General features: G+C 39.2%; 1 protein-coding gene across 1 annotated transcript in view; it reads left to right on the forward strand.

Moving 5' to 3' along the window:
• Positions 1-5193: 5193 nt before the first annotated feature.
• The window catches only part of LOC107566369 (dynamin-binding protein-like), a 29095-nt gene continuing 19956 nt past the window's right edge, over positions 5194-14332 (forward strand). Inside the window, exon 1 of the mRNA XM_016251810.1 lies at positions 5194-7000. Coding sequence (XP_016107296.1) covers positions 5329-7000 — 1672 coding nt within the window. The 5' untranslated portion in view covers positions 5194-5328. The remainder of the gene's footprint in view (positions 7001-14332) is intronic.

The following is a 14332-nucleotide window of genomic DNA, read 5'->3' on the forward strand; positions in this document are numbered from 1 at the left end:
AGTGTTTCTTTGTGTTTGATATTTTGTATGTTACATGTCTGTTTATGTTGTATATTGCTTTAGATGTTTGTAGTAGTCAGTACTGATCTAATGTGGAAACTGTGATTTGTCCAGCACACACTTCATTATTTTTATGTGAAAACACAACTGGATGAATTTAGTTTCCCCTATCTTGTCAGTGGGTATCATATATGCCGTTCTAGTTTATGAGTTGAACACAATGGGAGGCGGAACGTCTGTGTGGAATGTGGCCCTTGTGACCCTAATGGACATTCTGGCTCCTGTTGATGTTGATGTGTATGTGTGTGTGTGTTTGCTAAGTGAAACTGACCACACCAGTGACTTTACTGCCTTGCAAACTGACTTGAGGTCAGAGGTGAACTTCACACAGCTCTAATGCTATTTACAAGGACAGCATAAAAAAATTAATTTTGTCTTTTGCCCTGGCTGTGAATGTATGTGTCAACACAACTACTCACCTGCTAGTTGAATTTTCATTTACAATTAATGCATTTAGCAGATTCTTTAGCGTGGATGCAATTTGGAACAATGTGCTAATTATACAAATAAGTATTATCTAATACAAATAACACTAATACAGCTAATACAAACATAATCCACCTAAATCCTTATATAAATAAGTCAACAGATTTTCTTAATGATCATTTTAAGCTTCACAGAAGTCCTGATGTTCTCATATGTAGAGGAAATTGTTTACACTATTTGGGTGTGAGAAAAGTAAAATGCACAGTTCTGCTGGAGGGACTATTGGGTGAGGGTGACGAAGGACACTGGTTGTCAGTCAAAGGCAACGGTTCAATTGTTGGTCTGTGAACACATGCAGATGGTCATCTTTTGCATCTTGCTCTTTTTTTTAAAGGGTCCAGTGTCAATTACATTGAATTATATGAATAGCGTATTCAGACTTGTTTTCAGAACATGTGTCTTTAAAGATATAGTTCACCCAAAAATGATTGTGTCGTTCCAAACCTGTATGAGTTTCTTTTATGTTGAACACAAAAGAAGATATTTTGAAGAACCAAACAGTTGCTGGTCCCCATTGACTTCCATAGTAGGTATAGAAATACTATTTTCATATTTGTGGAATGCTGGTCTTGTTGGCTACACTTTTCCCATGTACATATGAAATACATGGCCTCTTTGCACCCGTGTTCTTGCTCTCTTTCTCTTGCTACATTTCCCTACATTTCTCTCTGCATGTCCCTTTACTCACAGAATCAGTCTCGGTTCTCCTCCTGTTTTTTGGTATAGTATTGGACATTACCATAGTAATCTAGCTTTTTTTGGAGATCATGGGCAGCAGTAGTTTTAGAGCCAGACTCTGGAGCTCTCTGGTTCAGCCTGTGGTGCGTCTCACAGCCCTTTTTGGCCATGTTCTTAGAACCAGAACCGCACATGCACCAGGTAAGACTTAAGCTGAGATGGAGAGGGGTTGTTTGTGTATATATTAGTATGTGGTATTACGGTGTTTTAAAATAACTCTCCCCTCCCCTTTTCATATCAGATTGCTTTTACAATTAGACACTATTTCATAGCCAAGACAGTGAATTATTATTTTTATTTTTTTTGCTTTGTGTTTTTGTGTTACACACATAAACGTGACACCATTATGTGTGTCACACACACTGTTTGCACACAGCTGTGTACACATCTTGCTTGATATGTGTAACCTGCTTGCTAGTCACAGCCATCTGTTTTCAAGTATAAGGGACAAGGAATTCCATTTGAAACTTGGATCGGGTTTTAGATTTGATAATGAGCAAGGATTTAAAGCAAGGAGCTGCATCAGTGGCTCGCCAGGAGTGATTATCAGGCATAGTGATGCATGCCTTTGGTTTGGAGCACTGCCCAAGTCTTGGTGAACATCAGATGTTTTCTGTGACGCCTGTATGTCTTGGACTAACCGAAGTGGATCGGCACAACACTGTTTGTGTATGTGGTTGAATCAACTTTAATCTAAAATTCTTTATTGCTATTAATCATTCTTGATTCTTTGTTTTTGCTCTTTACATTTTACACAACTAAATGATCAAATCAAAAGAATTTTGGGGGATTTTAATAAAAATGTATTTACATTGCGCAGTAAACAGATAAGTAGATAGTCCCAGTGAAATTATTTAGGTTTTCAGTTAGGGCTGGACGATATGACCTGAATACAAGATTTCAATTAATTGAGCATTTTACCTCGATTACGATTAATGAACGATTATTTTGTTTATTTATTTATTTAGTTTTGTCCTCATAGTTCACTGACAAGGTTTTTACTGTAAATATGCTCAACTATTAAAGGTGGGAGATATTTTTTCTAATGAAAACGGCATTTCTTTGTGATTTTAAAATAATTGAAGGGAACACAAGCTATTTATGGTTATTTATTGAATATTTCAAACAATTGGAATCAAAGCACACATTTCTTGAAAATGAAAACATCTTATGAAAAAAGTCACATTTCAGTTTTAATGTAAAAATTTTATTTTTGCATTAAAAATATGTAAAAAAAAAAAATTATAATAATTTTTACACTGCTTATGTTGCTCAGATTACTGTGTTTGAGTTCTCCTCTATGCTGTTTCCATGCCACTGACTGGACAGAAGTCACATGACTACACATTTTTTAAGGTCAAGGTTGCCAATTCGGGCTGCTGCTGCAGGTTGTTTTTGTTTTTTTGTCTGTTTTTTTTTAATAAAGCGATCAAATTAAGTTAAATTTAAATTAAGTTTTAATTACTTTTCAATTAATCGTCCAGCCCTATTTTCAATGCTTGTGAGTATAGCAATGCATGTCATATTGAGTCATTGGGTGTCATAATGGTGTCAGTAGCATCGTTTCCTTGTGTTTTTCTCTTTATTAATTTAGCTAGATGTGTTTGTGTGTATGTGTGCACGCTTGTGTGTGTGTGTGTGTGTGTGTGTGTGTGTGTGTGTTTCCACATTTATCATAACAGGGTGTGTTTCTCAACAGGGAGGGTAGAAACAATGGTTATTTATTGTTACAGTGCAGGGAGTCAGTCAGTCAGCTGAACAGCGGTTTTCTGTTGAAGGGAGGAGACAAGCTACTTATTTCGTCATCTCTTCTGGAATGGAGCAAAAAAAAAACAGGATTTTGGAGTAAGGTAGGATTAGAAGTTATTTGAAACTATTGGTTTGGAAAGAAAGAAAGAAAGAAAGAAATTGAAGGCCGTTTTGGGGCTTATCAGACCCACAGGCTCTTATGTTTCTCATGTATCATTTTCTTTCTGGGAACAGTTCTTTCCATAGTCATATTGTTGGAGGAAAGATAGAGTTGTGATTTTGGTTTTGACAGGCTCATTTATGAGTGTATTTATGACTGAGTGTCCCGTTCTAGCCTTCTGTTGCCCCTTCCCCCGGCCTTGTTCTAATTGGGATCTGTTTGGGTCCTCATAAAAAGCATCAAGAGCTCATTTGTGTCCTGGATCTAATCTCCAGCTCCCAGCTTTTCTGTGCCTGTCTCATGCACGAAAGCCTATTCAGGTTAACAGAAGGCTCTTTAAAGAGCTGTATGATCCCATCGCCTGCTGGAAAGGCTGTGAGGGATTGGAAGGAATGCTATTCTAAAAACAGAGATGAGAAGAGTGGCATGTGAGACCTGTGTCCTCACCTCTGTCACAAGCATGCATCTGAATGCTTCATTGCTGTAATTACTTTTTGAATCCTGTTGTGTTCTCTGATAGATTCCAAGTAATCAAAATGTATGAAACAGGCACTCATTGAGGGACAGTGGCTGTCTTGAATGCTTTTGATCCACAGGTTAGTCTGTGTCCTAAATGAGATTCATAAGTTTTTTCCCCCCTATGCCAGGTCATTAAGAGCCATTAACTACAGAACGATGTTTAAAACTCCTTAAAGACCTATTTTTTTCAGTTGCACTTTGTATCTTCTACATACCTTTCTATGAACCAAAAACAGATTATATTTGGCAGATTTTAGATATAAATGTATGAAACCAGGTGCACCATCTTTGAATGTGAGTTCAGTGCCATTTCAAAGAGTTGGACTTGTGTAAACAAAGTAAAACAATTCCATTACACAAGAGGAATGTTGCTCCTGATGTCTGTGAAGTGAAAAACATCATGCACAGAGTTTCGGTCTGCCCCATGTGTAGAAATGTGAGACCTTAAACACTGATTATCAAAATACCAAAGTTTATAAAGAATAGACGACAAGCCATCAGACCCACAAAATCTTATTCTCACTTTCCTTTCAGCCTTAACTGGAGCAATATTTTGTATTTTAATACCTTAAGTAGATGTAGCAAAAAAACTTTCTTGTTCTCTTTTTACCACATTTTCACATTACTAGTATTTGTATTCACTGACACATTCTCAGTACTGTGTGCTGTAGGAAATCATAGTACTGTGTACTGTTTTGTCTTTTTTGTAGGGAGGAGTGATATACTATACTGAAGCGCATGAATAGCATTTTTTTCTTCTTTGCATGAAAAGATGCCCTAGCCTGTGAAACCAGGGGCGGCCCTTAACAATGGTTTATTGTGCAGTGTGCAGGCACTCGATCGTGCATGGTGCTCTGTGGAATAATCGCCCTGTGTCCAACTTTCCCAGGTCAGCTTGTTGAAACATGAAAGTAGAAGATTATGGCATTCATGGGAAACTTGCTACTCTGAAACGTATGATAGCAAGTTAGAACAGATACAGAATTGATTCTGTTTTTGACAGTACATTCAGTGTGTCAGGTTGTTTTTGTAACCATGTACACCTGCTAAAAACACAAGCAGAAACTGTGAAATAGTACAGCTTCAAGATACCTGTTCTAGTTGCACAACAGCATAAAAAGAGCCTTCAAGGAGCATATACAGCTTTGCTCATGAGTAATGTCAAGTTTAAAAACACCTCAGAGAAGTTTGTGGAATGAAAGAGGATAATGCTTCCTCCTCTTTTGTGAAGTCCGACCTGTGTTTTCCTGCAAACAAAGACTTCAGCCAATCACAGCCTCCCTGTAATCCATTCATGTGACTACGTTCAGTGATTAACCCTAAATGCCTCCCCTTTGCCTCCTCTCCGTTGTTGCTTCTTCCCTCCCCCACCTCCTTCTCTCTCTTCCTCCTATTGGCTGGGTAGGCAAAGAGAGAGACGGAGAGAGAGAGAGAGACTGAGTTTCTCAGGTCTGAACCAGACAGTCCTGTTCAGTCAGCCGTCGTAGAAAGAGAGTTAGAGCGAGACCGAGAGTTTGAGCATGCCTGACAGGTGGAGTCCTCTATATCTTGACCTGGAATGTGAAATCTGGGGAAGCTAACACAGCTTGCCCTGTTTGTGGACTCTCACGGCCATTATGAAGGGACAGGTGGTCTTAGGACACCCTATGCCATTTGCCCCAGTGCCCTGGGACTTCAACAAGCCTCCTCCCAAGAGAGGTAAGAGCGTTGAAGAGTTGGTGAGTGAGGGCTGGGAGAAGGAGAGATGCATACAAATGCTGCATTTTCAACAACAGCAACAACTTCAGCAGCAGTCAGTCATGTGCCCTCAGGACTTCAGACCTGCACCGGGACACTTGGAGCACCAGGCCTACCTCGGACAAGCCAATGGGTACCGTCAACAATGCTGGGAATATGAGGACTGGGACAAGGTTCCTTACCGAGAGGTCCCTCCCCAACAGTTCTTCTATCAGTCCCCAGAAGCAGTGTACCAGGAGCCGAGGAAGCCACAGGAGTGGACCGGCAATCACTGTTTCTATCAGCATCGGGAAGAACTGGATTACTCTGACCACAGAGACTTTGCACAGAGCCCAAGGAGTAAGGAACGTCCTGACTATGTGACCCGGTACCACTCTTGGGAATCAGATGAGTACTGTGAGGGACGGGAACCTTACAGTCGCAGAGATCGGTATGCGTACAGTTTTGACCGTGACAACCAGGACTACTTCGATAAAGAGCTCGATAATTACGGAGATGGGGACTGCAGGGGCCGGGATTACTATGGCCATAAAGAGCTGGATAAGTATGAACGTTATGACCGCAGAGACAAGCTCTATGACAGTAAACATCAAGAACATTACGACTCCAGAAAAAAGGACCGGTACAGATATAGAGAAGCAGACCACTATGACTCCAGAGACAATTTCCAGTATGAGCACTATGATCGTAGAGAGAAAGACCAGAGTGATGACAGAAATAGGGACCGCTATGACCGTAGTTACTGTGAGGAAGGCCGTAGGAGAGGTGACAGCTACCAGTATAGAGACAGGGATTCAATCGAGCGAAGAGACTATGACCGGTATGTAGAAAGGAAGGGAGATTACTATGACTACAAAGAAAAGGAGAAGATCCGCAGTGACTTTAGAAAAGATGACTACTGTGACTGTAGAGAAAGAACAGGAGAAAGGGGCTCCTCTAAACTAGATGACAAGGAATGGTACGAACGTAAGAAAGGTAACCACTATGACCTCAAACCGAGAGACCGGTATGATTACAGAGAAAATAGCCAGTCTGAGCAGAGGGATAGCTTTGAACCTAAAGAAAGAGACTCTTATCAGTACAGAGAGGGTGATAAACGTGATTACAGAGAAAAAGATGAACAAAACTATTGGAAAGATGAACGTTACGATAGCGGTGTTAAAGACTGCTATGAAGACAAGAGTTGTGAGAGTGATCAGTATAACCAGAAAAGCAGGGAGCGTTACAGAGATGTAAGGTCAAATTCCTTAGAACAGAGACAAGAGTCTGACCACAACAGTGGAAGACACTGCAAGGAATGGGAAAAGGATGTTTATCAAAAGCAGACACTGAAGGAGAGACGGTTGCATGAGGATCCTGTTAAACTCAGTTATGACCACAAGGACCAGTACTGTGATCGCTCGGGTTCAGGAAAAATGGATATGAAAGGTCAAGGCCAGGCAAGGAAGCCTGTCTACGTGGGTTCACTTGACAGGAACAGCTTTTATAGAAAGACGGCACCCAGCTCTCTCAGGAAGTCAGAGTTTGCCACCAACAGGAAAAAGAAACAAGGTAAGGCACATTAGTACCAGTAGCACATCCAGTACTATGACAATAAATCTGTGAGGGGCAAAACACACCTTGAGGTGGCTGTGGGTGTTCTTTGACGTAACAAAATGAGTCAACTAACAATAGTTAGTAATAATGTTTATATGGATATCACTTGAGGTTAAAGCTCTCTTTTGACCTTGTCCTAGAGCTCTGCTTTAGGACATCTCCCAATCAATTCAGGAAATACCAAAGGTGCTGATTGTGCTTTCACCATCTTAATGCATAGGTATCCATGTCTATGAGACTGCCTATTGAAGCTGTCAGTGTGGAACAGTGTGGTGTTTCACTTTTTTTTTTAATTCTTGGAGGTGAACTTGGAAACTTAAAGGGGTGGGGGTGGGGGTCCTACAGGTTTTGTTGTCAGGTCCCCTCGTTTTCTGTCTTTATTTATTTCTTTCTCTCTCTCCCTACCTCCTCTTTTCAAACTTTTTTCTTTTGTTTGACAACCACTTAGTATTTTATGATGCCACAACTTCAGACAAAGAACAAAAACAACAATACAAAAAAATAATGCACCAAAATGTTCAAAGCCTAGAAGTACTACTTTGCATCAGGATTTCAAAATCCCTTTTGCCATGAGCTTTAAATTGGCCTCATTTAGACATTTAAGCTACATTTGTTTGAAAGTGCAATACATAACCATTTTTAATATAATATTTGTTTTATATTTTTCATGTTTCAAGCAAAACATTTGCAAAAAGATTTTTCATATCATATTTTCATATAGTTTAGCATGTCAATAGTTAATTTAATGATCTGTTTACTCTGCCTCCGTACCTGTATCTAAATTAATGTTGACACTAATACTTCTACTAAATGAATAAATGTTTAAAGAAAAGTTAGTTGACAAAAAAGTTAATAATTGAAAAAAGTTACCAAGTTGCCACTTGGTTTGTGATTTAGTTTTTTTAATGCAATGACATTCATACATCTTCAGTATGCCAATTACTGTTCAGATTTTTTGGGGTCACTCTATAGACTTCATGACTCAGAGAAACAAGTGCGCAGTCATTTTTAGAATTTTGTCTTTGAACTTCTGTTTTCGTGGTAGCTCTGTATATTCCTATAACATTGCTGTTAGCTGGTGAAGTGGATTTACTTATTGTTAACAAAAGTTATAATGTGCATTGTAATTGTCGAAGCGAATGTCAGTAGACTGGGAAGATTTTAAAATGAGTGGTTCATTCATTAATTCTTATGGCCTTACAAACTGGGTCCAGGTCTATATCTGTACCCTCTACTCATTCAGGTTTCACTGACAGTCAAGAATGAATGGTCCTCAGTTATAGCTGCTTCATCAGTGCTTTTATGCATGAGGTGACATTGTTATTGTTGTCAGTGATTGGTGATAGGTGCTTGCCATAGGTGTCTCAGTGGGACATGCGTCTGGCTTGTGTCATGTCTGACACAGAGCAGGTGGTCAGTTCAGCCCAGGGTAATCCTCTATATAGCCTACTGCTCCAGTCAGCACCTCGGTGTGGAGGAGTAGGAAAGGAGACTCCGGGGGAAATCTCTGGGACTATAATAAATGTTTAAAGAAAAGTTAGTTGACAAAAAAGTTAATAATTGAAAAAAGTTACCAAGTTGCCACTTGTGGAGGAGTAGGAAAGGAGACTCCGGGGGAAATCTCTGGGACTAGGATGTGCCTGGTACCAGAACCCTCCCCCCAAATGTAGCCTTCAAAGACCTCTTACTATTGAGTTTGGGGCCCCGTGAAGAGGAGGCCCAGCCTGACTCATAGTCTGAGGTTATCTGTTTCAAGCTTCACAACTGTACCTCTGTTTTGGCTCACATTCACTTTTTTTCTTATTTTGTAAATGTTGCTATCCAATAGCAATTTCTGGAGAGCTACATTCTTATTAGTAGACTTTAAGAAGTTAATAGAGTAAAGTTCTTATTAATAGAGTTTAAGAAGAAATGTACTATTCATTTTAATATGAATTATTATAATTAGTAATGAAAAAGCCATATACATGGCGCTTTGACTCTAGTGGTTCTCTAATCAGCAATCAAGTTTACTAGGAATTTTAGAGGTGATTTGCTACTAAGATCACCAGCCTAATGATCTTACACTGTTGATAATATACAAATAAGTGTTTGTGTGTGTGTGTGTGTGTGTTGGTGTGCCTTTATTTATTTAGTTGCCTGTTGCTGGTCTTTGTAATCCCTGTGCAGATGCCCATGCCAGTGGGCTGCAAGGGGATTAGGTGGAAACCTTCAACTAACCCTCACACAACATTTGTACAACATTAAGTCAATGGCCAGCTTGGCAGACAAAAGCCTCAAGTCACAGGCTGAGGAGGGAATTATCTAGTTAATGTAGGTCAGGAGCTCTTACACATACCCTGAAAAACAAATGCTAGATTAATTCTCAGTGCCACACACACCATTGGTTTTGCCCTTGACTTACTACATTTTTAACTTGAGACTGAATTTTTACCCACTTGTTGAGAGTAATTTTTCTTCCAAGTACTTAAAGTGCTAGTTTATCAGCACTCAGACACAGACCCTTCATGACTGGAACAGCACAGTGGGCATGAGTAGCTATAATAGTAGTAAAGCTCTTCTTTGTGTAAATGTAGAGGGAGGGCTCTCAGTGGAGCTGTATATTACGTCTTCCTATTTGTTCTTAAACCGTTTGTTTTGTCCCAGTGGGTCCCCTGATGAAAGACAATGAGTGTTAGGATGCTTTAAATTACGCCATATCTCTGTAATGCTAATCTCAGCCTGTTAAGGCGATTATATATGACTAAATGACTTGGACTACACCAGTATGCACATTGAGTCATGAGCGTGATCTTATCAGATTCTGTGAATCAAGAGTTCTGTGGGAAAGAAGTGGTTTTGCGAACCTGATATTCAAGCATAACACCAAGATTAGCCAGAATAATGGTGAGATTTTGATGATGTTATATGCGATGAGTCAAGACTGGTTGTTCGAAGTACATGCAGGTGTTCTTAATTGTGTTATGAAAGAGAAGACAACTGAAATGTCACAGTAGCTGAATAACCTGTATTGCCAGCTGCTCGATATGTAAAAATTAATAAAACACAAGGAAAGGAGTATGGACCATTTTGTTCTTTTGAGAATAAAAGTTCTAGTTTTTAAGGATCCACACACCCAGAGTTAGAAGAGTGCAGTTATTTCACTTTTTTGTTCACAGTACTGGTAAAACATGTACTATAATACAATTAATTATTTTATTTTATTTGTATTTTCACAGAATATGTAGCTACTTTAAATGTTTTCACTGGAAAAGGGGCTGTTTTATCGGATTTGATTATCAATTTCATTGCAATAATGGATTGCCTCAGAAATAGTCTAAATCTCTTCAATAGAGCTCCACTTGAAATGACGTGGACTCACAAAGCTACAACATTTCATTTGTTCTGTCTTATTTGCAAACGATGTCCTTTAATTAAATTTCCAAGTAAGGTTAGGATGTTTCGAAACAAGCATGCGTCTGAGAGGATGTGGAGTGGTTAATGGAATGGTTGCTCACGTTTATTACGGGTGTGTCACATCCCACACAAATCCGACATCTGACTTCAACAGAGCACTGGAATGTGAACCTGCAGCCTTTTGAACAACAAAAAACCCCGCAGATTTCCGTGACGCAGGTTTCTGCACCAGAATGAGACTGAAATAGTGTGGTGTAACTAATAATTGGTAAAGAAGTTTTAGCCCGGTTTCTGTTCTTGTATTTCAAATTACTTTTTCATTAATTCCACGTATATGCAGGATTTCAGCAGTACTTGTACGCCTTGCAAGATTTGAATGTGACATGTTGTCATTTTCCAAGCCGTGTTTACTTCGTTCTTAATTCTGACTAGTGCTGTAAATCTGTCTGAAGGACTGGATTTTTGTGGCTTGCAACAACTTGCAGATTTCACTCACACACTATGTGTGTCTCGCTCCCACACTTACTTTCATGACAGTTGTGAAGGGTATCCATGGTAAATGGGCGGTCTTATGTGAACTTTGTCTTGAACACACAGGCCTGATAATTCATGTGACCTTAGACTAGAAAGGGATGAAAACAGCTCAGTGCAGTCAGACCATAAAACAGTTTCACATGAATAACAATGTTATGGTTTCATTTTCAGAGTCAGACAATGGTTGAATTTCTATGTAGCACATTTGTTCTTTCAAAACTTTTAAAATATTCATAGTTATTTGCTAGTGATTTAAAGGTGGGGTAAGCGATTTCTGGGAACTAATGTTGACATTTGAAATCACCAAAACAAACACACCCCTACCCCAAAAGGGTCTCGCCCCTATTTTGATAGCAGTGCAACAAAATACTATAGAACTCATTATAATCAGCGATGCTGTCTACACCATAGATATAGCCTATATACATATCTATGGTCTACACTGGATGCGGCGCAGCACAACACGACAAATCCCCGACAGAAAACTGCTGCTGCGTTCTATTCATGACGTATTGAGACAAATTTCAAATGATTTTCAACGGTCGCTTTGTCGCGTCCAGTGTACTAGACAGACTTTAGCTGTTGCGGCGCAGACACGGTGTTACTCACCTATAGAGAAGAAACAAAGCAACCTCGGCATTCGATCGCAGGCCTTCCGCTCCTTGAGTTCTCTCCAGCGCTGGAAAGCTGATCCGATATTTACACGGGTCCTACTTCTTGCCTTGAGCTTTCTTTTGTTCCGCAGACGTTTTCCTCTTTTGTTTTTTATCTGCCATCTCTATCTTTCTGTCGCTGGGCTCGCTAATGTCCGTCCAGTGCACTGAATGCTCTCTCCTCCACATCATGAGTAGACACGCCCCTTACTGCTGATTGGCTACAAGTTTGTTTTGCTATTCGGCCCGTTTTCTAAAGCGTTTTTGAAAAATCGCTTATCCCACCTTTAATCTAATTATTCCGTTTTTTTTTTTTTTTTTTATTAGCATCATGTATGTATTATATTTCATATCGGCCATCTTAGATAAGTAAATAAATAAATAAAGTATCACTAATCATGTTTAAAAGTTCACTGGAGCTTGATGCACATCAAATAAAATAGGCGAATTATTCCGTTTTTTTTATTTTTTTTTATTAGCATCATGTATGTATTATATTTCATATCGGCCATCTTAGATAAGTAAATAAATAAATAAATAAAGTATCACTAATCATGTTTAAAAGTTCACTGGAGCTTGATGCACATCAAATAAAATAGGCGCCCACCTGCTCCCCTGGTACACCTGAACAAAGACTCTCACTTTAAACAGAAACAGATTAAGACTGCTGAAAGGCAAAGAGGCCTTGGCATTGAGAGATCCTCAAGATCTTGATGGAATTCAGGCTCAATGAGGTGGGGCCAGGCCCCAAGTCACTCCAAAAACATGGAGTGGAGCTCCAAAAATGAGTGTCAGTGCAGTGTGTGTAACGGCATCAGAACTCCAGCTCCAGGCTTTAGCGTACGAGTAACTGTCTCTGTGCTTGCTCAGTTGTCTGTAATGGTGCAGGTTCCCATGCATTCAGATGGTAATGCTGGGACAGAATGGAGTTTGTGTCTTCAAGAGAAAGCCTTCCCTGTTGATATAGTGGGACAGAGCGATTCTACTCAGCTTTAGAGGAATGCACCGCCTGTGACCTTTGGTGTGTGTTTGTGTGTGGCAGTGAAGACGAGGAGTTTGGGAGGTAACAGGTGGGTGTCGTCTTAGAGGCCCTGTTCTTTCTTTTAGCGCTGCTGAGTCGCTGACACAGCCAAGCCTGAAGAGTCTTTTCTGCATAGATGAATTGAAATGTTCAGTATGAAATGCATATCAGTGTCAGGTTCATGGATTAGGGTGTTTTTGAGAGGAAGTGTTGTGTGGCTGTGTACATTGCTTTACGCCTCTTGACTTTGTGTGTGAGCATCATGTTAAGTTTAATTGTCCATGGTTGTACTAAGGTCTTTTCAGATTCAAGAGTAGTGGTTTATGGGAGCATGAACATTGGTATATTTATGATAATTTTTTATTTGTTCCTGAGCCTTATTTTAACCATAAAATAGTTTATTGAAGCTTCATATACACTCTTAAAAATAAAGGTGCTTCAAAAAGTTCTTCAAGCGATGCCATAGAAGAACCATTTTTGGTTCCAAAAAGAACCATTCAGTCAAAGGTTCTTTAAAGAACCATCTCTTTCTTCCCTTTTTGTAATCTGAAGAACCTTATTTAGCCACAAAGAACCTTTTGTGAAACAGAAAGGTTCTTCAGATGTTAAAGGTTCTTTATGGAACCATTTAGACAAAAAGGTTCTTCTATGGCATCGTGAAGCACCTTTATTTTTAAGAGTGTACAGTAATATATACAGTGGTGGACAAATTTATTGGAACACTAGTATTTTCACCAGCAAAATAAATGGGCAAAAGCTGCTTTAAATGCAAAGTATTGTCACACCAAATGTTGATTTAATTTAGTTAATAGAAGTTAATTGAAAAAGAAAAACTACTTATGACATTATTTTTGACAGCATCCTCATTTTACAGCATTTTGACACAAGTGCCTAAAACTTTTAACAGTACTGCAGCTTTGCAGGTAGGTTTCTTGAAGCATCTTGGAAAAGTTGCCACAGTTCTTCTGGATTTAGTCTGTCTCAGTTATTTCTGTTTCTTCATGTCATTCCAGACAGACTGGATGATGATGAGATCAGATCTCTGGCTGTTGTCAGACTCCTTGTGCAAACAAAAAATCTCACTGGATTATTACAATTAATGGCAAAATGATTGTTTGGAGATGTAAACTGACATTTCCTACTGACTCACTACAGCAAAAGATAGAAATAACTGACTTAAAACCATTTTTTAGCTGCTGAAAATACCAGCGTTCTAATAATTTTGGCCACCACTGTATTACCGTATTGACCCGAATATAAGACGATGTTTTTTTCTTGGAAATACATCTGAAAAAACGCGGTCGTCTTATATTCAGGGTCGAGACTTTGACATGTCAATAATACACCCACAACAATATGTGGCGCCAAATACGCATAAAACGAGTGTGCCATGAAATACGTAATGTAATGCGTGTTGTAAAGATCGCGAGTAAAAACAAAAGAAAACCTTACAGCATGAGTCGTGACTGTCACGTTAGCCTGATGGGACCAAACTCCCTTTGTGATTTTAAAACGTAAGACAGTACCCAGATTTGAAGACTACCGTAAGATTTAACTTCTACTGTTAATAAGATTTTGGTAGGCTACTATTAGATGGATAGCCTAAATGTCCTAATTCAGATTGGCTACCTGTTTTTCTTTTTTTTTAAATGGTATATCAAAAAGTGTATATTTTTTTTAATG

The sequence above is a fragment of the Sinocyclocheilus grahami genome, unplaced genomic scaffold (genome assembly GCF_001515645.1).
Source record: "Sinocyclocheilus grahami isolate Dianchi unplaced genomic scaffold, SAMN03320097.WGS_v1.1 scaffold26.1, whole genome shotgun sequence".
Lineage (NCBI taxonomy): Eukaryota > Metazoa > Chordata > Actinopteri > Cypriniformes > Cyprinidae > Sinocyclocheilus > Sinocyclocheilus grahami.